Source organism: Jaculus jaculus, chromosome 1, assembly GCF_020740685.1.
Source record: "Jaculus jaculus isolate mJacJac1 chromosome 1, mJacJac1.mat.Y.cur, whole genome shotgun sequence".
NCBI classification, from domain to species: Eukaryota; Metazoa; Chordata; class Mammalia; order Rodentia; family Dipodidae; genus Jaculus; species Jaculus jaculus.
In genome coordinates this window covers 29,737,848-29,765,035 of record NC_059102.1, presented here as the reverse complement: position 1 = coordinate 29,765,035, position 27,188 = coordinate 29,737,848, and the positions used below count along the sequence as shown (strand labels likewise).

The 27,188-nt window shown below is 41.8% G+C and overlaps 1 protein-coding gene across 1 annotated transcript in view; it reads left to right on the top strand.

Moving 5' to 3' along the window:
- Sorcs3 (sortilin related VPS10 domain containing receptor 3) overlaps window positions 1–27,188 on the top strand; it is a 642,016-nt gene that overhangs the window by 191,410 nt on the left and 423,418 nt on the right. Inside the window, exon 2 of the mRNA XM_004659366.2 lies at window positions 5,904–5,971. Coding sequence (XP_004659423.2) covers window positions 5,904–5,971 — 68 coding nt within the window. The remainder of the gene's footprint in view (window positions 1–5,903; window positions 5,972–27,188) is intronic.

Below are 27,188 nucleotides of genomic sequence, written 5' to 3'. Positions count from 1 at the left end.
TATTATCATTTTACTATATAGTAGGTCTCTCTGTGTGTCTAATATATAGACATCTAAATGGTTACTTATACTGTGTTTGCTACTCTCTTCCCCTCATCAAACATTTCCTATTCCACAATTGACCACATGTGATTATGATTGCTCTGTCATCCCCGTGCCTTCCATACCCTCTTTCCCCTTATTTGACTCATGTACACAGCACCCAACGCATGGTGGCCTCTCCCCTTAAAAGTTTAGGAACTTCTGTATCACTGCTGTTTCTCAGTTCAGGAATGAGGTCCCCTCTCCCCTGCTTTTTTATGTAAATCCCTGTGTGAGCATAAAAAGAGACATAATGTAGCCAAGCACTCAAGCTTCACTAAACCACATCCACCTTCTCACCATGCTGCAAGGCCAGCTCTTACAGGCCCTCCTTCATGTAGACTTTGCTGATCTCATTTTCTGGGCTTCGCTGCTTCCTCTTCTCAACTCTTATACTACATTACACATACCTCCCTCATACCTTATCTCATCGATTTTTTTATCATCATATATTTACAATTCATTCAAAGGATCTTGTGTACCAGTCATGTGTGAGATGTTGTGTGCTTAGCATTGGGGATGCACAGTGGATATTAGTCCAAATTTCTGACCTCAAAAAGGTTGCAATCTTAAAAAAAAAAAAAAGATAGTCATATAGAGAAGTCACAATGACCCAGTGTGATAAAATCTGTAAGTGATGGATGAACAGAATACTGCTCCTGAGATGTCAGATGCCACTTTAAAATGAGGTTATATGCAGCTATATCTATATCTTCATAAATATATATGAGCTTTTCCTTCTGTATTTAGACATGCACACACGGGCTTCTCTCCTACTCTATGTGTGTGAATGTGTACATTTATCTTGTAAGAAGAAAGAAGTGCGACTTACTCATGAATTATTCCAATTTATTTTCATTTCTCCTGCCATCTAAAATCCCCCTAGGATTCTAGCCTGTTAGGTCAAAAAGGTACTTATTTGACAAAGCTTATTTAACGAAGCTGGTCTCCTAACAATTCGCCTGTCTCTTTTCTCATCACATATCTCTGTTTCCTATTTCTTGCTCCAAGAACAAAGAAAATCAAAGTTATCTGGACCCCTAGGACCTGAGTCCTGGTTATTTCTATGGCTCTCAGAATCTACCAGGTGTCTTTCCAATTCTCTGAAGAGGTGCTCAGTAAACATGTGTGGAGTTCATGAATTAATGGCATACTCTTTGAGGATAAGGGACATTTTTCTGCTCTCTGAGCTCCTGATTTCTACCTTATGCATCTGCCTATGTAAACACCGACCACCAAAGGAGCTTCACCTCAGAGCAAAACTAACACAGCTGACTCAGGTATCCCTGGACAGACGCTGGCTCTGTCTCTAGTTGGAGGGTAGGAACTGTTTGTTTGACCTTGGGTTTCTGTTTCCTTGCTTTCAGAGATGGAGATGTAACATAGTACTTATGCTATCCCATTTTTGCTAAGAGGGGGTAGGATGCTAATATTCTAGTAGCACATAGTAAGAATTTATTCAATATTCACTCCCTGTTTTGAACTGATGGTCACTTTTATTCTGGGAGCATGTCCTAGACTAGCCCTGCCACTCTTTCTTCATGCCAGGCACACCCAGTGTGTTTCCAGGCACACTCATGTCTCATTTCTATAGTGTTTGCTCACTGGTCCACTCCTTGAGGGGTGGGTTTGATGACTTGGCTTTTGGTCTTCCTCTCTGGCACTTTCCTCCTTTCTGGAGCCTTCTGGAAGGCTCTGTGTGGTAAGAGAGACCAAGAGTGGTCTGGCTTGTTTTCTTTGGCTCTTGGTTTTTATTTTCTCAGTACAGAATGTCATAAGCCTAGAGGTTACAATATAATCTCATCATAGCTGTATTGGATGTCCTTTTGTGCTGGGTTCCTAGGGAAAAGAAGCTGCCAGCCCCTTGTTCCATGTCTTGACATTTTCTCAGGGAACACTGGAATAATTTTGATGATGTATAATCCTATATCCCTCCTATTATCTGCTCTGTGTATAAAGTTACATTCAAGTTGTGGGGAGGGCTACTTGGCCAGATTAGAATGTCACATGGTGGGATGGGTGATGTCAGTTAAACACAGGGCTAAGAGGGGACTCGTGTGTGATAACGTACTTCTGAAAATGTAGGCACAGCCTTGGTTGCCACAGAGATATACCTGGACGTGACCTCTATTCCACTGTGTCAAACTTGCTGGGAGTGGGGCCAGGGAACCTGCATTTAACAAACCAGTGACATCTGGCTCCAGCTCTACTCATAAGAATCCAAAACTCACCACCTGGGGTCACTTAGTCAAGAATAATCATTGCAGAGATTTCCTTGGCCCCAGTAAGGCCATCTGGGCTTAAAATGATAGCAAGATAAACTTGGTTAATGCCATCTCTGGCTGGCTTCTGTGAGTTACCACCAACACATCAATATTTCTCATTATCCTAAAACTTATTATTTGTAAGAACCTTCAGATTACTGAGCTTGACTGTGAAGATGGCAGAGGTACAAGACATCTGCCCTTGACTTGTTCACTGTGCGTGAAACAACAACATGTATAACTATTGAGAAACTATTGAGATGGTGTTAAGTGGCAAATTATGTGATTCAATTAAAAAGAAAACAAAACTTCAGGGGAAAGAGAAATGATGGCTGGGGTAGTCTTGGGGTGCCCTGAAGATAATGGACTTCAGTCTATTTCCAGAAGAAGAGGCAAGAGGTACAGAGCAATGATGTGACAGGTCACAGACAGTGATGCAATATGACTTAAAGAAAGCATAGATGAAAATTTGGCAAGGCGGTAGAACCTTGAGAAACCAAGATGGCTTAACTTAGAGGACATGACTTTGAAAACTAGAAAGATGATTGAGAGAGTGTGCTTAGGGAAGAGTGTGGAGGACCTTAAATGCCAGCCTTGAGTCTGAGTTTCTTGGCATAGGGAGCCAGTAGAGTTTTCTGATTAAAAAGTACATGAATTTGTTACCATAATTATTAGCATCAGAGTTGGAACCCTGATAGTCCCCCAGTAAGCCAGGCTTGATCACCTGTACTCTCTAAGCCAATTAAACATGTAATAGTGAAAAACACTGAATATATTTATACACTGTAGTCATATTCACATTGGGAAGAAGGACAAAGAGGTCAAGTGGACTACCCCAACCCAGTCTGTCTTTGGGGTCCTGACTTGAGGCTTGGGTTAAAACAGAAGGCAAGAAGCAGGCATAGCCAAGCAGTGCCAACCAAGGGATGATCCCTCTCATTTTACTGCCTCAGTTCCAGTCTCTCCTTCAAGGTCTACAGACAGGTTGTAAGTCTTCCCTGAAGGCAAATTTCTCCAGGACTTCAACCTTTTTCTTTTTTTCTAGCATGAGATGCCTGTGTAAATTTTGATGTAGGAGGTTAGCCAAGAGGAAATAAGGGACACTGTCTCCTTACAGTGTCTTCATTCCTGCTAGGATGGTTACAAATTAAGAGTTCATATTGGAAGCATTTACAGTGAAGGCTGTAATTATATTCTTCAATGTGTAGAAAGTATTGGTTGAGATTCTCCAACCAGCAGACCCGAAATTGAGATGAGATGTCCAAGGAACTTATTAGGAGAAAGGTTTGTGAGAGAAAGTGGGAAAGGTGCCAGGAGCCACGAGAGATTGGGGCTGCTGGACTGAGTGGCAGGTCTGACTTTAAGGGAAGACGACAGGTCAGAATGCTGGCTGGGATTGCTGTGAAGCTCTGCGTGAAGTTCTGCAAGGCTGCTAGGGGATGTTTAAGTCAATGTCACTGTCAGAGGAGTCCTGCATCACTCAGAGACAGGTGTGCCTCAGTGTCCCCTATTACACCTAGTCATCAGCAGGATGTGACTTCTTGGGAGTTGTGGACATGGCAGGAAGGTAGCAAGAACTTCCCAGCACAGCAGCTGGTCTCCAGTCAATTTCACATTCTGCAGTGGGTGTGGCTGAGTGTGGAGGTTTACTATTGGGAGGAAATGCATGCTCCAGCAGCACCTTTAAAGGTCACTCGGACGCGTTCCTAGTAAAGCAAAATTCTGTGCTTCTTCCAGAATTTGAGACGGCTGTCCATACTGCTTATGCCTTTGTACTGTGGCTTTGAGTAGGCTGTGCAGGTGAAATGAAATCAAAGGAAAGCATATAAAATGTTGTTGCATGTGGATGTGTGTGTGTGTTGATGTGTGTGTGTACGCGTATCTGTGTGTGTGTGTGTGTGTGTGTGTGTGTGTGTGCGCACATGTGTTTGGTGTTAATTCACCAAGGTAAAGTTGTCTGACACAAACACTTGTTTGTGAAAGGTAACAATAAGTCCCTGGTTTTCATTTGGCTCTGTCTTTAACAAATGAGGAAGCTAGCCTTGAATGAGGGAGATCCAGGACCACCAAATGATACTGGAGAACAATTCATTGTATAGCGTATGCACTCTTTGCTCCTGTCCTGCAGTAACAAAACAGGTGGCTTGAGAGAATCTATCATTTCACATAGAACTATGATACTGATGACGTTTTTTGCCAACCGGGCGCTCCTGTCTCAGGTCTCCACCTGTGAGGAAACTTGAGTCCTCCAGAAATAGTCTTGTAGAGAATGTCCCAAGTCCACTTTACCATGGGCTCCCTTTGACATATAATGGACTATATCCTTCTTTCACTTTTCTTTACATTTCTATTAGAAGAAATGGAGATTAGGCTGACTGACCCCATGGAGTGCTGGATGCAAATAAATCTCAAAGTGAGTCCAGTGTTGTTAGTAAAATGCCATAAAGATGTTCAATATAATGGCTGATTACTTTTTCTTAATCTTAAATGAATACCTAGAGTGGGAAAGTCCCATCTTGGTAGCAGAAATTCATTATCTTAGAAGGAGTTTAATGGCTGCTGCGCAAATGAACTGGAAGAAGTTAAACTGTGGAATGGGCAGGAACTAAGAGGAGGGAAATGAGTTGTGTGTTAAACTTAGAAAAACACAATTACATGTAACTGAGTTATCACGTGTATTGTCAGGCTATGACTGACTAGACACACCTCAGCCTTGATTAAAATTGATGCAGTTGTGAGCACTTGGCATGCTTGGAGACAGAAGGTAGTGTTTAAACCACTTTCCCAGTCCCCTGCATGGCAGGCAGGGTGGTATCTGGTGCTCACGTTCCCAACTGGAGAAGTGTAAAGCGTATGGGGACCGAGCAGGCAGCCCTGTCCCAGCTCAGGAAAGCACCAGCTCCATCACAGGCGGCTCTGGCTGTCTGGTTAGCTTCAACTGGAGTCGGAAAAACGGTCTTGGAGTCCCACGAAGTCCAATGACCTGCTTACTGAAAGGTGGGGGCATTTGCCACATTATTGGCGGCAGTATTGAAGGACGCTGGGGACTGAGCCTACTGCCATTCAGGTATTTGTACCTGCTGAGGCCTTACTGATGAAAACAGGCATCTCTTTGAACCCTGTCTATAGACAGAAAGTTCCCTTTTACCCTTTTAGATCCTATTCTGTATACCATAGTCGTCTTGACATCAAAAGCAAGTCTGGCCTCTGATCTCTGGGTGGCCTTGATGGTGTAGAAAGCCAGCTGGCCTGTGCCTGACCTTGAAGAAGGACAGATGCGGGAGAACCACTGTCAGCACCCGATTAATTCCTGTTGGCATGTTTTATTTCAAACGCAAAGCACTGTCAGGATTAAAATAAATGCTACCAGTTACGGGGATGCATTAAATTAATAATTTCGTCCCCCTCGCTTGATCCTATAATACCCCTCAAACTCAATGGATAAATACTAAGCCCTCCTCTGGGTGATAAGAGTGCAATGTACACTGCTATGCAAACTAAAGTAAGCTTCCTTTCTCCCCTTTGTCCCTCCTCTGCCCTCATCCCCACCCCTTGCAGGTCATTCTGATCCTGACGAAGCTGTATGACTTCAACCTGGGGAGCGTCACGGAGAGCTCTCTGTGGAGGTGAGTGGATTAGCACTTCTTAAAGCCACTCTGGCTGACTTGGCTGGGGAGAAACATGCACTGATCACTTGAGAAGCCAGTTTCTGAAGAAGCGCTTTAAAATCTGCCCCTTCCTGGGAGGAGATTTTGATGCCCTAGGTGAAACTTAAGCCCCTCTTCCCTCTATGAATTCTCTTAGCCTGTCACTCACAGGCCTGCGTTGGGACCTGAATGCTTCTGCAGTCCTGCAGTATTTCATTCTACTTGGTGAAGGTGTGGTCTGGTCAGCAATCTCATGAGTGAGCGTACCTTAACCAAAAGACCCTTGGCAAGGGAGCTTGCTGCCAGAGCAGAGACTCTTGTTGTGAGTGTGAGTTTGGCCCAGTGACCATCTCTAGGTCTTTGCATCTGGAAGGTGCTATTGGTTGGTATTAAAGAGTCTAGTGCCTTTGCAGACAGACATGGATGCAAATCTGCAGGCTGGTTTTCAGGTATTTGGTTATCATGGGCCTTTCTCTCATAAAATGTCATTAATTTTTATCTCCTATTATATCATAAAATAAAATATTGTAATAATTGGAAGAAGACAAAAACCTTGATAGTCTCTGTGAATGCCCATTTTGCAGCCTAAATGTTTGTTTTATTTTTAAAAGAACTTTAAACCTTTTGGGACTCTGGAAAGTACTGAAAGTTGTGTGCACTGGACCACTTGTGTCAGGAGGGATAAAACGGCCCTGATCACAATTTTGGGGCACCTGAGATATGGGAGGAGAGGGATGGTGGAAGGCTAAGAGGACTCTAATTTAGCTGTGATGCTAGGCATCACTCTGCTCTTATGCAAACCTCTTTTCACACATAAGCACACTTAGAAACACAAGTGTAAGTAGTCACCCTTGCAATAGCAAGTTTCATCAATCACTGTGGCTAGGTGCCTCATACTCTATGCTTATGGCTGTGGGACACAAAGGTCTGCATATTTTCTCTGCCATGTATTACCAATGGGGAAGGGTGGGGGGACATTGTCACAAGAGACAACTTATCTAGCTGCAGCATGGTTCTGGTGCCATGGCCTGAGGGCTTGTAGTGAAGACTGTAGTACAGAGTGCAGAGAGTCTGGTGTAACGGCCCTCCCTGGGGTGGGTGGGTGTGGATCTGGTATAGATTAAATACTTAGGGGCTAAATGCTCAGGTCAACAGGGCTTCCTCTCTTTGTACAAGAGGCCTCATGCCTAATTTTGCTGCTCAGTGAAAACTGGCAGAGGTAGGCGTTAATCAGCCTGCCCTTAGCAGAAGAAGCCTGGTTGTTGATTTCCACTCATGCAGTGTTTCCAAGGAATTGGAGCTCAGAAACATTCCCTGAAAGTGCCTATGCCACGGTGCTATGGGACACTATAAACCTCAGGCCTGTGCAGTCAGCTTGGCCAGATCATGAAATGAATCAGTAGATCCTATCCTTATATTTGGAAACTCCTAAGATTGCTTAGGTTTTGGCTTCAGAAAAAAAAAAAAATTACCTAGTTCTAGGAATGCAATAGACACATCTAGAGAAACTATAGATGGCCATCTTGATGGTAAGTCACTGAAGAAATGATGAGTATTCCCCCGTGATCATAAGAGCTGGTGAGGACCATGGCACGTGCAGTATGCGTCCTGGTCATTCCAGGCATCTTGACATTCGGTTGCTAGCGTTTAAGTGCCAGTTAACACACCCAGGGAGCTCTGTCACTTAACTCCCTGCACTGTACTTAACCTCTGTATATTAGTTTTCTGTGAGTGCTGTAACAAACTACTTCACATTGGTGTCTTAAAACAGTAGGCATCTGGTCTCTCAGTTCTGCAGTCCAGAAGTATCAAGGGCCATCTCCACGCTGGAGGCTTTGTGTGCGTGCGTGTGTGTGTGTGTGGGGGGGTGTCTTTTCTTGCCTCTCTGTGTCTGAGGGCTGCTGACAATCCTACTGTAATCTTGCCTTTATCCTCATATGGCCTTCTCCTCTGTATCCACGGATCCCCGTCTTCTGAGTCTGATGATGGTATTTGTCACTGGATCAGCATCCTCATCTGGATAACCAAGCATGACTTTTCTTAAAATCCTTAGTAGCATTCACAAAAAGACATGTGTGTGTGTGTGTGTGTGTGTGTTTGTGCGTGTGTGTGTATTTCCATGTTTATATATGTGCAGCTTCATGTGGGCAGTGTGCATATGCATGCATGCAGAGGTCAGAGGACGACCTTGGGTGTCATTCCACAGGTGTTACTATCCATCTTTTTTGAAATAAGTCTTTGGTTAACCTGAAACTCATTAAGTAAGCTAGGTTAGCTGGCTGGGGATTTCCCATTTTCTGCCTGCCCAGCTCTGGGATTACAACTACATGCCACTATGCCTGTTATTATTATTATTATTTTACATGGGTTCTAGCAATTGAATCCAGGTCCTCGTGCTTGCAAGTCAAGCACTTTCCCAGCTGAGGTATCTCCCCAGTGCATCACTCAATTTTTAAATAATTTCCATGTTAAATTGTAGGAATCAGGACAGGGACGTAGCTTTTAGCAGGACCCACCATTTAACCCAGTCTAGTCTCTAAGACCCGGTTTCCATGACAAAGTCTGACTATCCAGGTGAGGATGCTAATACCATGACAGTAAGTTGGGGAGGATACTGAACACACACTTGCCCTGGCCATGGTTTCCTTGTGATGCTCAAAGCATACTCAGTATTCTCCTCCCGAGGTTTCGGAGAGATCATCTCATCCCTGGCTTAGAGAACCCAGGGGGTGGGTGAGTCTCTTCCCTCTCTCCCTTCTCTACATCTATATCCTTTTGTCAGTGGGTCCTTCCCCAGAATTTCACATTCCATTGCTTGGTTACCATTTTCTTCCTAGTACTTATCACCCTCTGACATGCTGAATATTTACTTATTGATTTGTTTATTGCCTGCTGATATATAAGCTATATAGAGAGGGAGATTTTGTTTCTCATTTACTATTGTGTCCTCAGCAACTAGAGAAGGACCTAGCACAGCAGGGGTGTTTAATGACTGCTTGTTCAATGCATGAATTAATGAGTGGCTTGTAAGGGTTAAATAACAAATATAGAAATACTTAGGACAGCAGCTTGAGTAGGAAGTGCTTACTACATTGTAATTATGGAGGGTAATTTGAATGCTCTGTGTTTGTAGAGAGTTTTCATTTCCATTATTGACTTCATGTTTGAGGAACCATCAGTGTGGGATCTATCAGTATGAGTGTCATTGTATGTCAACTAAGCATGTACCCACATCCCCTAGGAATTCTCAGAAACTTCATGGATAAAGGCAAGAATTAAGAGAGGCAAAGAGAGACCTAGAATGTTGTTCTTTGGGCCATCTGGGGAATATTGATTTCTACCTTGTTCAAGTCGTTCTTTTTGGTAGCTTCTCTGAGCCGCTGTGGAATGAGGGGAGGGATGTAGCTTGGCAAGTGACAAGTAGAAAAATGTCCTTCGTGTAGGCAAGCAGAGCCAAGATCAGGCCGTGCTGGTCAGCAGGTGAGGAGGGAGCCTGGCTGTGGGACCAGGTAGAAGGGTGTTGGGGATTCACATGCAGTTACTTGAGTGCAGTCTACAGAAAACACATTCCCAATTTGTGATCTTTTGGGAATTTATAGATATTATAAGTTTCCCCTCTGGGTCAATGCAGTGTGTGTGTGTGTGTATGTTAGATTTCAAGGGATCCACTGACCTGATGAAGCCTAACTTAGGAACTCCTACTTAGAGAGTGAATGAGGTTAGACACTGCTACTGAATTTTTCGGGGATCCCTACCCCCACTTTCTGGGTCTCATTTGTGTCTCCAAACTTTACTGTCTTCTCCATTCATTCCCTAAAGTTCTCTACCTTGCATTTTCTTTTCCTGTACTGAAAATGATGATAAATTTTTATCGCTAGAGCCTAGAGCATTGTGATTTTCTTCTTAACAAAGTGAACTGAAAAAAGAAACTAAATTAAACATGCACCCTTTTAGGTTCATGATTTGGCCAACATGCTTAACCAAGTTCAAACTGAATTTGGTGTTTCTTCTTCAATTTTCTGTATATCAGAGAAGCCCTGGGGCTGCAGTTGTCATGACAAGATGACACCCTGTCAGGTTATGTGTGATAGAATTATTTGCCTCACTGCATTAATAATTAAGAAGCCCTTTGTTCTTAAGTAGGCAAAAAAAAAAAAAAAGACTGTTTAAGGATTTTTGTTTTGTTTTGTTTTTCAAGGCGGGGTCTCACTGTATCCCAGGCTAGCCTAGAATTCACTATGTAGTCTCAGGGTAGCCTCAAATGCATGGCAGTCCTCCTACCTCTGACTCCAGAGTGCTGGGATTAAAGGTGTGCACCACCACGCCTGGCTTAAAAGAAACAAAAACTGTTTAAAATTTGTCTCTCAGCACAGTTGTCTGTGGGCATCCCTTCGTTAAAAACACTGTATAGAGCAGGCCGGGGAAATAACTCAGTGGATAAACTGCTTGCCTTGCAAACACGAGGATATGAGTTTGATCCCCAGTACCCACATAAAAATGACGAGGGTGGTGCTGTGCATGTGAAGTCTTGGAGCTGGGGAGACAGAGGCAGGATGACCACTGGAGCTCGCTGGCCAGCCAGTCCAGCCTAACGGGTGTGCTCTAGGCTACAAAGAGTTCCTGTCTCAAAAGAGAAGGATGGCATTATTAGGAAAGCACCCAGAGTTTTCATCTTGCCACTGCATACATGGATGAAAGCCACATGGAGAGAGAGAGAGGGAAAGGGAGAGGGAGAGGGAGGGAGGGAGGAAGAGAGAGAGAGAGAGCAAGAGAGAGAGAGAGAGCGCAAGAGCGTGAGCACGAGCTAAAATTAAGTAGTATATTCTAGAGAAAAAGGAGCTAGAAGATCTTTGGTTTCCATCTGTCCATCTGAACTGTATTCTCAAGTAGAGGTCCCCAAGGGGTTCAGCATTAGATCAAAATATACTGTAACAGAGGACCTACCTGGGTATGTCACCACGTGTGACATCTTCACAGCAGTTTTTTTTGACTATTGGGTTAGGAGCCTTTAGGTTATTAAATTAATTTGCAATTATATAGACACAGGGCCAGTCAGGAATCCTTTAGAACATATGTTCCCTGTGATGGTTAATATTGTCAACACGACTGGATCTAAAATCAACTAGGAGGCAGACCTCTGGGCATGTCTATGTAGGAGTTTCTAGATTGGATTAATTAAGATAGGGAGACCCACCTTAATTGTGGGCCCTACCTGAAGAAAAAGGAGAAATAAGATGAGCATGACCATTCGTCCCTGTCTGCTTAACGACCGTGGATTGAATATGACCAGTTCATGTTCCTGCTGCTATGGCTTCCCTGCCATTATGGAATTTATCCATATGCAAAGTATAATCTATAATAAACTCATCTTCCCTTAATTTGTTTCTTGTCGGGTATTGTGTCACACCAACAAATAAAATAACTAATATATTCTTCCCTCAGTTTGGTGGACCTTGGGTCTTCATCCCTCTTCTTTCATGTGTTATTTCATCCACCTCCTAACTGAGAGTTATGGTAGATATTCAGCTCATTAAAAAAAAAAAAAAAAAAAAAAAAAAAAAAAAAAAAAAAAAAAAAAAAAAGCCACCGGGCTGCACATTCATTCCACCTACCTGGGTGCCGGTTTTCAAGGTGCCTAGAGTGAGGCTGCTTACTGGCTAGGTTTTTATGGGGGCAGATTGACTTTTAGGTACAGTCTGCTGGAGACCCTCGCTGACTCCTCCCTGCATGGGGTGCCACCTCTGTGCTGATGGACAGCTTCATATCCTTACTCTGGGTTGATAATTTGGTCTTAGCCTATGAGCTGTTCCAGTCAAGAACCATGCACCTTGAATATTTCTAGCATAATGTTTGGGCCATACTTTATAAAGGCTGAGAAACCTGAATGCAAGTTCCCCACAGCCCCAAACCAGTCCCAGCCCCATCTCCTCCTTGCCTTGCTCTTCCCTAGATATTGTGTTGTTGTATTCTCCTGCCCTCCTGGGAATCCTGTGACTTTCATCTGCTTCACAAGCTGTTGTCTGAACCATTTATTTCCTCCCTAATTGTTCTGTTAGTGACCTTTCTCAGGGATGCTGCTTTTTAAATAGAAAATGGAGACCTTTTGGATTTATTAATTTTTTGTTTGCCAAGAAAGCCCTGACAATAATTGCTAAGACTTCCCAGAAGTTATTAGTTTACAAATTTTAATGACACTCATGATTTATTTATATGCTTCCCTCCCTCTACAGCTGCTCACCCCAATTCCTTAGTGGAATTTCTGCTGAACCTCAGTGAATTAATGGAAACAAAACGGTAGATTGGAATGACATATATGTATATATATATATTTGCTAGGGTATTAATTAAAAAGCTTTCCATCCCATTTGTTAGGCTATTCACATGTAAGGTTCCAGAGACTGGGCTGATACAGGCTGTGACATGTGCCCTGCAGAACTGAGACCTTCTCCTATTTGCTTTCAGTGGTAATGAATCTGATGAAAAGGCCTGAGCGGGTCATGGAGCATTCAATTGAACAGGTATTAATTGAGCATCAGTTATGTAAGCGGGCCTGTGCTCATTCCTGGGAGAGGCAGAACAAGTGCACCATGGTTGCTCCTGTTCAGGAACGCATAGTGTTATGGAAAGGAGAGAGCAACGTCTATGGGAAGCACCAGCAGTCTATGTAATAATTTATTTATACAAAATGTTGTGACTTCTGCAGTAGCTCTGCTCTGGTGAAACTTCTGTTCTTAGTACTGTCACCTACCTGATTTCATAGGGAATGTATTCCAGGGATGAATTAAAACGGAGGAGAGATCAGTGAGGAACACACACACACACACACACACACACACACACACACACACACACACACATGTTTTTACTGGTAGTTTTAAATTAACTTTTATGTTGGAATACAGAGCAATGGGTTTGTTGTGACATTTTCTTACAAACAGTCGTTATGCTTTGTCATTACTTATCCCCTTTCCTTATTGTCCTCTTCCAAACCCCCTTCCACCTCTTAGTGGTCTGTCTCCTTTTCCAAATTATTTTCCCTTCTGTTTTTTTAAATTTTTTTTTGTTTAGTTTTATTTATTTATTTGAGAGTGACAGACAGAGAAAGGGGGGGAGAGAGAGAGAGAGAGAGAGAGGGAATGAATGGGTGTGCCAGGGCTTCCAGCCACTGCAAATGAATTCCAGATACGTGCGCCCCCTTGTGCATATGCCTGACATGGGTCCTGGGGAATCAAGCATCGAACTGGGGTCCTTAGGCTTCACAGGCAAGCACTTAACCAGTAAGCCATCTCTCCAGCCCTCCCTTCTGTTTTTATGTCACATGAATTCCATTACCTCTTTCCATATTAAGAGCTCTTCTTTATTTTCCCCCCATGGTTCCCATTCTACTTCAACGACCTGCAGTTTCAATCTAGATTCAACTGACGAGAGAAAACATGATTACTTGACTTTCATTTCCCAGTCATTTATTTTGCTTAACATGATGATCTCTAGTTCCATTGATTTTCCTGCAAATGTCATGATTTCACTTTTATTTACAGCTGAGTAAAGATCTTTTGTATATATGTACCACATTTTCTTTATCTGTTTGTCTGTTAATGAACATCTAAGCTGTTTCTGTTCCTTAAATATTATGATCAATGTAGTATACAAGGATGTACCTGCATCTCCGTGGCACACAGTAGTACAGTCCTTCAGATACATACCTAGGAGTGGCACCACTGGCTTATATGAGCGTTGTAGTTTAGTTAGTATTTTTGTTTTTTTAGGGAATTCCATACTGACTTCCATAGTGGCTACACCAGCAGTATGTAAGGGTTCTTCTTTCCCCATATCTTCACCAGCATTGTTTTGCTGTTGAATATAAGCACAGCTTATTTCTTCTTTGCAGTTGCTCCTTTTTTTTTTTTTTTTTTTCGAGTTAGGGTCTCACTCTGGCTCAGGCTGACCTGGAATTCACTATGTAGTCTCAGGGTGGCCTCGAACTCTCAGCGATCCTCCTACCTCTGCCTCCCGAGTGCTGGGATTAAAGGCGTGCGCCACCACGCCCGGCAGTTGCTCCTTTTTTGAGGAAATACTATCTTCAATAATTGGTACAATGGGGAATTGAATACAAGACTTTCTATGGATACTAAATCTTAAAATTCTCATGTGACTTTTTATAAAAACATACAAAGAAACATTAGTGGCCATTATATGTAGTAGGCCTACACACATTCTCCTGAACACTTTAAATCATAACTAGGTCACCTATGATTCCTAACACACAATGTAAATGCTATGTAAATAGTTGTGTTGTATCATTTAGGAAAAAAATGGCACTATAAGGTTTTGTGCGTATTTAGCTCATACATCATCTTGGCGCATAATTGCTTTATGTTTGGTTGGCTCTATAGAGGCAGAAGATACAGACATGGAGAACTGACCATATTTCATCAACCAGGCTCTAGATGACAGCTGTGCTGGGATCTTCAGGAGGATAGGGTATAGAACAAAGCTAGACTTCTAGGTATCAGTGCCTGGAAATTATGCACTTTTACTTAACAGATGATTCCTCGAGTCTTTTCCTTTAGGTACTTGTCTGTGTTTGGCTAAAGGTGAAGATTGATGCATATCATAGTTTACATATGCTAGAAGGCAGTGGTAAGAGTCCTGAGTGCAAGATGCAAAACATGGGGTCTACTTCCCTCAATGTAGTGTTGGGCTACCTTATCTATTACAGATTTTCTTTTTGTTGAGACTTTTACTGGGGGCTATACTCTTTGAAGAGCTTTGTAGGTTTTCAAACAGGTGAGACAGACAACATATTCCACACATTGGGTGTATGTATTCACTGAATTACTTGTGGAACATGTTTAATAAAACTGTCTAGATTTCACGGTCCTACCCATAGGATTCCAAATTAGTAAAGCTGAATGTTGCTCTGGCAATTTTAATTTTAAAAGCCTCCCCCCCCCCAGGTTAATTCTTATCTTTCAGGTAGGTTTGGGAGCAGCTTAGCTAAAAGGAAAGATCTTGAGTTCTAGGCTTGTCTCTGTTGGTAATTAATTGGATTACTCATGCATTCCTTCTGCTTCCTCATAAATCAAAGCGGTATATGAAATGATCTCTCAAATCTCTTTCAACACTGAGTCTACAGATGCTACCATCCTGTAATGTCAAACAGGACTCATACACAAGATTTATGATGCTCAGTGCTACCTTTCATGAGCTAACAGAATTAGTCCTGAGTGCAGCCACCCTCCTTAATATACTGGGTGGTGAAGTTGCAGTCCAAGTGTCAATGGCTTAGAATCTCCTGTTAACTGGATGTTCACTGATGAATATTAGCCAGTTGGCAGGCCTTAGCCTGAACACCTGTCCAAAATACTTAGTGTAGATTGATTAAACCTAGGAAGCATCATTCAATTGGTGGAAGTCTTTGTTCTGAAAAGATAGAAGAGAAAGGGGTTTGTTCTAAATATTAGGTCATCAAACATCTTATTTTGCTGGGCAATAGAGATATGGGAACACATGAGAAGCTGATCTGGATTACACGTTTAATGATTTCTTATTTATTATGGGAAAGAGCACTCACTTTTATAGCCTAGTCTCTTTTAACCTACTAGGCAGGTCCTTGCTATGCATAAATCTTGATTTTTGTCCACTGGTTGAGAGACTGTAACACTTCGTGTGGATTGTGTATGATGTTGATTGTTATTTTATGCCATCTTTGCTTTCCTCCAAATGCAGTGGCATTTTATCATAATCATAAATAACCCCAGCCGTTGGGAAAAGGGGTGTGACATTCTTCTATACCTTTCCAAAGCCTGAGCTCCCTTTCATTTTATCAGCAGTAGATTCATTAGTCTTCTAATGAAGTTAATAAGTGAACAGACCCAGACAGTCCCTTCTAAAATAACATTTATAAATGGCTGCATTTCCCTACTCTCTAAGGTACATTTTAATTTATTTCCCTGCCAGATGTCCATGTGTATAAGATAGGTGGGCCCTTGGAATGTGGTTTGAAGCCAAAAAAGAGGAATTTCAATTCACAGAGAGCCTATCTATTTTCACAGTTATAGGAGAATGGATTTTGCAGACACCATTCTCACAGGTATAAAATGATCATAAACATTAGATAGTCAAGCGATCATTGATACTTTTTCATCATTTGGTGGTCAATTACTTCATTGGACATGGACTGTTCATGTCATTTTCAGTCTTCTGGAAGCTTCACTATAAAGATCACTTACTCTAGACATTATGCAGGGAGCCATAGGCTGATAAGAGCTCTACGTGTCACATGTCAGTGAAGTTTCTTTATGGGAACCACTGAACTTATGGAGGAAGCATTTCATATCTTGCAGCTGCTTCCACACATGTTCAGGCTAAAGTTGAATCTTAAACTGTAATAATAAAGTTTATCTTTTAAAACGTGCCCTCTTTGAGTGGTACTGATCTCTCAAGCTCTGATATTTAAAGTCACTGCTCATATAAATGCACCGTACACCTCACATTTGTGGGAGGAATATAAGTCCTGTGTAATTGAACATTCTATTTCACAGATGAATAAACAGAGGTCCCCAGAGAGTTCAGTCAGTGATTTCAGACCTGGAACTCAAATCCAGGTCTTGCTATTCTCAATGCCTTCTTGCTCTTGCTGTTATATTAGTAATCACTCTTTTCTGTCCCTTTCTGCTCAGCACAATATTTCATAAGAGACATATGACTAAGGGACTCCTCTGGGGACCAGGCATGGGTTTTTCTTGGATATTTTGTCAAAATGGTTTTCACTTCAGGTGAGTTATGGGTGTCACCTGGGAAATGTAACCAAAGCCAGTTTCCTGGGCCTCATTCCAAAACTACTGAATCAGTTTCGGGGATCAAGGCTTAGGAACTTACACTTGAAGAGCTACCCTCTGGGTTTGGATATCGTCAGTGACTGCAGAGTAATGGCACACTAAGCTTCTAGCAAGTTTGTGCAAACTTGTTCTGGGGGCATCTTGTCCCTGCCACAGCATGCTTCCCCCACCCATTTCCTTGTAGCTGGCTTAGAGTGACAAGAGCAGGCACCCTTGCAGGAGCCCACAATTGCACTTTCATCATTATAAATGAACACCATTAATAATGAGACTGAGCTCTGGCACTTACTAATTAGCTCCCATTCTGTCCACATCAGGCCTGTCTAAGTGGGCAATTAACACTGATCTCAGCACTGACACAAGAGAGTGGTCACTGGAACTGCTTCCCGTCTTGAGATAAACCTTTGTAAGTTAAGCTGGTAGCTGTGAATCTAGTCTCCATGATGGAATCAGAAATCACACACACACACACACACACACACACACACACACACACACACACAAAAACAACATAGAGGCTGAGGGCTAGAAAGATGCTGGCTACTCAAGTGTAAGAAGTTGAGATCAGATCCCAGAACCTGTATGAAGCTGGGCACAGTATCATATACCTGCAATCCCAGTGCTCCTATGAAGAGCTGAGAGGCAAAGAAAGGAGAGTCCCTGGATGATTGCAGGCCAGTTACATTGTTGTACAAGGCTGTGAACAATAAGAAACCCCACCTCAAACAAAAAAGGAGTGTGTGTCTGTGGGGGGGGGGTGGCCCCACTATCTCTTGGAAGACAAAGCTTGATGTCCAAGGTTATCCTTTGAGCTCCACATGTGCACTATGCCATGGGTGTGCCCACAGTCAGGAACATGCACACTCATGCAGCCATCTTACACACACTCACAAAGATGATAAAAGGGATGGATTTCTACTTGGCCCTGGGAAGCTTTCCACTCATGAATGTTTTGGGGGTACACGCAACAGAAATTGTTGCTAACTATAAGAAAGATATTAAATTCTTGGAAGGATACTTGGACAGCTCAACATTTCAAGGAGGCAGTAAAAAAAAAAATCTCAGAAATGACAAAATTTTAGGTTTCTTTAGGTTCTACAGCTGCTAGAGGTCCTGGTTCAAATCTCTTAGGAGTGGCCAGTAGATGAGAATTGCCTTCTCTAAGATTTAAGGTCCTGGCTGAGAGATTTGAAGGGACCAATTGGGTTAAGAAGTCAATGCTCTATGTGTGTGTAAGGAGGTGAAAATTTCCTGGCCTACCCTGGCTCTCTTGTCCATCTCTGGGCATACTGAAGTTGGTGCTGTCAGAAGACAGGGCAGTAGGGGCTCTGAGGCTATCAAGCAAATGTTCTTCATCATTAATATGTGTTTTCTTTTGGATTATAACATAGACATGACTTAAAGTATGATAAAAATGTAAAAACATCCCTTAAATTTTACTACTGGTTTTAAATACTGTCAATTATTATGTCAGGGAATATGCTGGGAGCTTCACACACAAATAACAATGTAAAGGTTTTTAAAACATCTTTGAAAAATCTGAGATTCTGACAGCCAATGGTAAGTGATATCAAGTCAGATCTTAGGTCTATAAAACTTCATGCTTGCCCCATTTGGTCTTTTCTCCCTTCTCAAATAGCTTTTGATGTGTTTTAGTGACTATTTTAGTTTGGCAAGTTTCTCGCCTAGGTCAGTGAGATGCTCCTAATCATACCTTGATAAATGAAGATGGTATGATGGATCAAAGCTAGTCTTCAAGATTTTGCCTCTTTTTGTAATATAGTCCACCCACTGTGTAGGTGGAGATACCAGAATATTCTTAGCTATGCATAAATTCTTTATGACTTTTGTTAAGGGTAACTATTGATGATTAAATTTTACATAGGCCTAGTGTACATTTCACATACATTTTTAATTGGAGTTTTTTTTTCTTGAGATAATTTGGGCTTCATAGGCAACTTAAAAATGATGAAGAGATATTTATATGCAAACTTTATGCAGAAAACTCCCTCAGTGAAAATATTTTTCTAAATTAATATAATATCACAGCTAGGTTGTCAACACTGATACTTCACCAGCTTTACACAGATTTCCTGAGTTTTAGTTTTATCTGTTTTGGTGCAAGCACAAATGTGCATGATGGGACAGGTTTGTCTGTCTGTTCCTATTAACAACATACAGAATGTTTCTGTCATCTCTGAGCTCTCTCCTGCTGCTTTTCAATCATTTAGTCTTTAATTGCCACATACTGGGAACCATTAATCTGGTCTCTAGCTCCAGAATGTCATAAACATGTTAAAAAGTGGAATCATGTAGTAGGTAACATCTTGACCTTGGCTTGCTTTCACTTTGCATGATTCATTCCCTGGAGATTCATGCGGGTTTTTGAGCATGAATAGTCTGTTTATTCTCTACATGTTTATTTTTGTGTGTGTATTCATGTATGTTTTTATATGAGCATGAGTGCACACGTATGTGTGTGTGTGTGCATGCCTTTGGAGTTAGAGGTGAGGCATCTTCCTTCATTGTTCTCCATTCCATTTACTCAGGCAGTGTATCTCACTGAAGCCACAGCTCACCTACTCACCTAGTCTAGCTGGCTGGATTGCCTCTGTCTCATGAGTGTTTCACATGTGCACCAAGCCCAGCATTGCATGAGTCCTCATGATATGAGCTCATGATATGAGTATTAAACTGTCTTCCCAGCCCTCCCCTTTTCATCTTTACTAGCCAGAAATATGATGGTGGGTATTTGTCTGTGTTGGTTTTATGTCCTGGGATGTTCTTAACTCGTTTGCTATTTGCTTTTAAAAACTTAATGTGGACGCAGTGCCATCTGAGTACCCCATGAGGCAGGGTGAAGTTCTTGAATGTGCTCCAGTGGGGGCATGCATGGATTCACCTCATTTACTGAGACCTACTTTAAGGATGCAGAAAAGATTTTCTCTTCTAATAGACTCTTAATTAAGAAAGAGATGGATGTGAAGTAGAGATAGGGAGGCATATATAGAGAGAAAAGTGATGAAGAAGGAAGATGTTAGATGATAGAAAGGATGAAGGATCAAGTAATAGAAAGAAAGATAGAGTGAGAGAAAAGAAGATAATGCAAATCTTTCACAGGAGACTTGATCAGAATTATATATGAAAATAATTTTAAATATATCAAAAAAGAAATATACATTTAAAACAACATTACTTCTAACTTCAGATGAGGTAAGGAATGGTGTATGAGGTGGCCTGGAAGGGATTTTATGCTGCTGTTGGGTGATATGAAGGATGAACATGCAGGATAAATGCCAGGTTACATCCAGGTGGACAGGAAAACCAGGAACCATTCCCTGTGCCTAGAGAAGAAAAAGCCAAAGTCTGTGAACAGAGGTCATAGGAGATAACTATTTTTGAGAGGTGTGTTTAGCAAGGGTAATTTAGTGCAGGGAGGGAGTATTGACAGGGAGGCACAATTTGTGTACACTACATTATTAGTGTGTCTGCTCAGTCGTGTGTTTGCTTATATGTCTGTTTAGTTGTCAACCCTTGCAGCATGTTCAGTGATCTGATAGAATAATCTGGAATGAGAAACCAAAATGACCGTGCTTGAGGCTCTCCGCTTGAGGAAAACTAGAAGCTCCCTTTCCAATTAGAACCTGTGGATGTATCAGTTGTGTCAGTGTGGATCCTGCTACGTTGGGGCTGGGTGGGCTGCCTGGCCTTGCTGAGTCTTTCCTGATGCGTGGCCATCAGAGACCAGGCTTCATGGGCTTTCTGTACTCAGGAAAAGGTCAGCCTTCAGCAATCTGAAAGCGCTGACTGTGGAGTCCTCTGGAGAACACTGACCCTCTTTTAGTGGGAGAAGACAGAGCATAAAGAAGGCAGCGTGGCTTCTCAAACTTCCTCCATCTCATTCCTCTAGGTGCCCATTCTGTGGAGTGTGGGCAGAGGTGGTGGTGGAGGACAATGGTGAAGGCTGTGAGGAATGTTGAACTGGACCTCAGTGTCATTTCCTCTGACGGTTTCATGCCTCTTATCTGCATCCCCTTGAAATATACCTCCTGCATTCCCTGAGTCTGAAGAGTTGAGTTGCTATACAAGATTGCTTTCACTTTTTAAACCACTAGTACATTTCCTGAACTCTTTTTCTTTTTTTCTGCATGTTTAAGTTTTACTTAATTTTGCTGATGAACATAATTTTCCCAAGCTTGATGAATAAAGGGTACCCTTAGGAATTCCAACTGTCTAAGTCCCCTCACAAGCACTATGAGGCTCTGGCATATGCATACCCATATATTTCTTACTGGTATGTCTTTACATAATTGAGATTTTCTTGTATAGCCCATCTTTCTTCTGTTTCATATAAAGTTTGAGCATTTCTCTGTGTTATTCAAAACGTTTTGCAAACATGATTTTCATGTTTGTATAATAGGGTGTTATCTCCCTGTTCCATAATTTACTTAGGTATTTATTCTTCTACTTTTGGAGGTTTCAGTTGCTTTACACTTTCCCCCTATTTAAAAAGTGTTGTGATGCATGCATAGGTACATAAATCTTTGTTCATGTCTGCATTCTAGATTCTTTCTTTAGGGTAGCTTTCTAGAGGAGACATTTTAAGACTCAGTATACACTGTCAGGTTGGTTTTGAGCAAGGCACCTTTCTGAAACTCTCAGGCTGGAAGAGCCAACCTCTGAAATTCAGAAAGAAGTGCTGACATAGTTAGTCATTTGCCCCTGTGCAAGGGGTATGAATCTTTCATACCTGCATTGGCATGTTTTAGGGCAATTAATATATCTGAAAAGTCAGTGGGATTTTGGAAAAACCTTAGGTGATCAGCTCCTTTGAGACAATGCTTTTGCAGATTCAAAGAAAATGCCTATCATCTATGAACTGAGCATATCCAGGCCCATCTAATCTGAAGAAAGAATGCAATAGTAACAACAGCAATGATACTAATACTTTAAACTTTCATTGAGTCATAACTCTGTGCCAGGTGCTGATTGAAGTCCTTCACGTGTGTGTAGCTCATCCTTATAATAAATAACTTGGCAAATATTGCTATTTCCCTACTCCACATCTGAGCAGCCTAAAGGCTAGATACATTAAATAATTTACTGCTTACTATGTGCCAGAGTTAGGATGTGTTCCAAATCTCCTAATCTTGAGCCTATGCACTTGGGCCTATGCGAACCTACTGTAGACATTCTCTCAACACACTGTAATCGGGATTCCCAGCAGTCTGAGAATTAGATTCCCCTTAGTGCACAATTCTAGTGGACTGACTCATGGTAAGGACCAAGACTTCTGTAATCTTTCCCCTGTGTTTGACTTTAACTCCACTCCAACACACAGCTATGTTTTAGTATCATCAAGGGAGATGTGTGTGGAGGGTCTTGTCTCTGTCCTTTCTTTTTATTCTCTTAGTAGCTGCTGAGGTACTTATGGCAAAGGAGTTTATGTGTTCTGTACCTGTCTCACTTGGTACACGTACACTTGTTGTTAGAGAGGGTAAAAACATGTGCTTCGATGTGCAGTACCCAGGTTCAGGTCTCGGCTCTGCCCCTTCCTGCCTTTCGTTTTGGGGGAACTCCTCTGTGCTCCACTTTCTCATCTCTGAAGTGTGGATAATGGCGGTACCTACTTAGGCAGCTGAGAAGATACTTGCAGGAATATTGGCTGGCTCACATAAGTACATGATCTGTGAGGGTTTGCTTTATAGTTGCTTTTAGTTTCTGCCACCATTCTTTTGCCTTTGTCCTAATTTTTTTGGTTAAGATCTTATCCTGCCAGGGCTTAGTGCATGTTTCCCTGTCTGATATATGCAATAACATTCATAGAGAACCTCTCTGGACCTTCAATGCCACCTTCCAGTATGGAGGTAGCATGGGCCAAGTGTTTTCTGAAGTGGCTGAAAGGTAGCCACGCACTCCACAGTGAAGTGGATAGACTGTTCCCAGCAGGAATGTTCCGGAGGACGTTCCTGGGAGGAATGAAGGTGTCAGGGCCACTATATCATAGTATCACAAGTGGCTTTAGTGGCAGAAATTTTTGTCTCAGTCATGGAGAACTGAAGTTCCAGGTCAAAATCAGCAGAATTGCTTCCTGAGACTGTGTTAATGTTCCCTCCTCCCCAGCTTTGATGGCCAGCAGACATCTGTGGCCTTCTTTGGTCTGTAGAAGCCTGACTCTTTCTCTGTCATGATCTTTGCATGTGGTCTCTAACTGAGTAAGTGACTCTGTGTGTGTGTGTGTGTGTGTGTGTGTGTCTGTGCACACACACGTGTAGCACAATTCTCCTTATTATACCAGTCATAACCATTAGAGGCACATCTTACTTGCAAAAATTTGTTTCCAAGGAAGTTATTGTGTGAAGATTTCATCATAGAAATAGTTTTTGGAGGGCTATAGAGATTTCTCAGTGGGTAAAGTGCTTTTGGCCACAAGCCTAAGGACCTGAATTTCGATCCCCAGCACCCACATAAAAAATTGGGCACAAGACTCGGGGAACATTATGGAAGATGAGGTGGAAAGATTGTAAGAGCCATAGAGTTGGAAGTTGTATGCTGAGGCATTTTTTACATCCCCCCATGGAAAATGACTAATGCATTCATGACCCCAACAGTGATTACCAATTACCCCATTGAGGAGGGCCTCCGTGAAGTAGGGAGGGAAGAGAGGATATAAAATTATATCCTAGGCTGGAGAGATGACTTAGCAGCTAAGCACTTGCCTGTGAAGCCTAAGGACCCTGGTTTGAGGCTTGATTCCTCAGGACCCACGTTAGTCAGATGCTCAAGGGGGTGCACACATCTGGAGTTCGTTTGCAGTGGCTGGAAGCCCTGGCACACCCATTCTCTCTCTCTCTGTCTCTTTCTCTCCCCTTCTCTCGACCACTCTCAAATAAATAAATAAAAATGAAAAAGAAAATAAAAAATATATCCTGGTGGGAATATGATCAATATGCACTATATTCATACTGCAAGGCTCATATGTACTTTGAAAACACACACATATATATATATATATATATATATATATATATATATATATATATATGATATATATTCATATATATATATTCATATATAAATATATATATTCATATATATTTATTCATATATATATATATATATATATATATATATATGAATAAAAGCTGGACATGATGGTGGATGCCTGTAATTCCAGTATTGGGGAGACAGACATAGGAGGATTTCTGGGTCATGCTTCCAAGGTAGTTAGTTAAATTGGTGAATCATAGGTTCAGTAGGAAACACTGTCTCAATAAAATACAAGGCAGGAAGACACCTGGTATCAACCTCTTGGTTTTACAGATGTGTACACATATATATGAACATGTTTACATGCCAAACACACATATATGTACAAATATAAGAACTATTTAAAAATATTTATGTATTTATTTGAGAGAGGGAGCTATAGACAGAGACACAGAGAGAATGGGAGTATCAAGGCCTCCTGCCATTGCAAATGAACTCCAGACACATGTGCCACTTTGTACATCTGGCTTTAATCCAATCAAGTCCATCAAGATTTGCAAGCAAGTGTTTTTAACTACTGATCTATCTCTCCAGTCTGAGAATGATATTATTTTGAGACACAAGACATTCCATAATTTTGGAGAGTTGCTTAAAGCCAGGGCTAAAGGATGCAGAAGAGTTAAGCCGGCGCTGAAGAGTGGGAGCAAATGTTGTAGGCAAGGTTCTGTGGTTCCTGGGAGCATGCTTCTTCATGGAGCAAGACAGAGCCATCGTGAGAGGAAGGAGAGGACCATGGAGATGTGGGTAGACAACAAATCTTGCGTGCTTTATCCAGCCATATTCACCATTTTAGGTTATAATTTGAGTGCAAATGGGAAACCGTTACAGGACTTTAATTGAGAATGGAGATTGTTTAATGAATGTTTGGAAGAAAATTTTATTGAAATATGACACATTTGTATTATTGAGACTGGAGCATGCACTGCTGTTTTGTTGTTCCCTTATGCATTTTATTTTATGCATTTTGTACATTTATCTACTATGACTTGTTTTTTTATACCTGTTTCTAAATATCATATATAAACTAAAAGGAATTAATCTCTCTCATAGTTTTGTTTCTCAAGAAGTAGAAGTTGTACAGTTTGTAAATAACCAAGTGTACTAATCTTTATTTAAAGAATCATTTTCTCAGCCTCATGCTTTTTAGATAGAAGAGGTCTCGCTTTCTTAATCCATTCTCAGGCAGCAGCCAATCCCTCCCTTAGATGGGAAATGAATGCTAAACATTGTGGAACAAGCTGTGACATTTATCTGGGGAAACATCTGCTTGTTTTACACTCTGTTATCTCACCAAATCTTCTCTAAACCTTCTGAAGTGGGCACTGTGTGCTCTTATGCTTTGTGGATGGGGAAGCTGAGATTTCACTATAATGGCTAATCAAATGAAAGGCAGATAGGGTGGATTTGAGATGTCAGTCAAAATGGTGGAACCATGGCCTACTCATAACCAAGGAATTTCTAAGCTGGATGTTTCCATTGGTTTTCTGGGTGGCCTTCACTCTGCTGTGTCCCTTCATAGCTTGGAACCCACCTTTCAGATGGAAACTAGGAAATTTCCAGCAGAGCACATCCTTCTGTAGAACCAGTGTAGCCAGGCTGCTGCCTTATCTTCTGTCATCTCTGACTTAATTGTGGTGCCATCCAATTTTGTAATTTCTTCTCTTCTTTGACCCATCTTAGGACCCACGAGGTTCTTCTACTTCTTCCAGAGACTTCCTTAAACACTCTAGCCCAGCACACTCCCTCCACTATGTTTGGGATCCCTTTAAATCTTCTTTTCCATTTATTCATTTGCTACTTTCTCTAACCTGTGCAGTTCACTGTGGCCACTCTTAGTATCTCACTGTGTGTTTTGAGTGTCATCTGTGTGTGCCAGATGTTTCTCAGGCCAGCAGAAGACCAGGGTGTATTTGAATCTCCTTGGCTGTGATGTTGGGGGGAAATCTGTTGAAAGTCTGTTTGTGTCTGCCAGCAATAGCCCTGTAGACATTTCAAATGTCCCATTGCCTGAAAACCTTCTCTGGATGTTTGGTTCTTTGTGAGCTCTATGCTCTTACCACCAGCTTTGCAGTGGCAATGCTTCCTGCTCGGTAGTATGCTCCCTGCGATAGCTAGATGGCATTTTGGAGCAACAGCATGTTGGAAGCCAGCCAGCTGGTAACTGAGTGACACATACAGAATGCCACCATTCTAAAAACTCACTGGCTGTCTGGTGGCAGTTGCCAGATTGCTTATCTGATTTGAGAAAAGGGACATTTCCAAGAGTTTAGAGGATAAGTGGGGACAATATGTACTTGGGGTAGTTATCATAATTGCTAGCAGATATTGAATGGATAAAATGTGCCAGGAATAGGTAGTTTCCAATATTATCTCTAATCTGAACATCTTAATAGTCTTGTCGTCTTGCTAGAGATGTTAAGAAATTTCTTCCTGCTTACACATATATGAAAACACAAAGGATAATTTAAAATAAGCCTTAAATTAAAAGGAAAAACTTGTGCTGAGCATCGTGGCACACACCTTTAATCCCAGCACTCAGGAAGTAGAGGTAGGAGGATTGCCATGTGTTTGAAGCCACCCTGAGAATACAGAGTTGTTTCCAGGTCAGATGGAGTTAGAGTGAGACCCTACCTCAAAAAAGCAAAAAATAAAAGAAAAATAAAGTGAAAACTTTCAACAGCTGGCTTTCTAGAAACCCATGTGGTGCGGGGCGGGCAGAGAGAGATAGTATTATGTTACTGGAACCACTGTACCTAGATCTCCAGTGATCATGGCTTCTATGATAATACTGAAAAAATATGGACCCTAGAGGACTCATTCAATTTGGAACATCTTAAAAAGACATCTCATTGATCTTTTGTACACACTGACTTCAAAGCCACAAGTCCCTCAGGGCTCAACGACTCCCACTGCCAGTACGCATACTTGGGTAAGGCTTGACATTAAATTTCAGAAAGCAAGTCTGAAAGGGCCTCACTGAGTCACACTGTCTTCCTTTCTTGGCTCTTTGGAGTGTTGCTATGGAAAGCATCAGCCAGCAAGCCCTGGGTAGGATGTTCTGAATGATGCACCAGAATGTGCATCATTGGGCCTCTTATCTGCTCCTCATTGTCCACCAATAAAGCATCAGCAATAAGGTGACCACAGCTAGTTTATATAGACTCAGAGGAACAAGTTTCTGCATGAGATACTAGAAGAGCCCACCAAAGGCAAACTGTCATTCTTTCAGTCTCTTTAATAACAAACCCAGATTTCCTGCCTGTCCGCGATAGTCTCATTCTTTCCTCTTCCTGCTTTTGTCACTC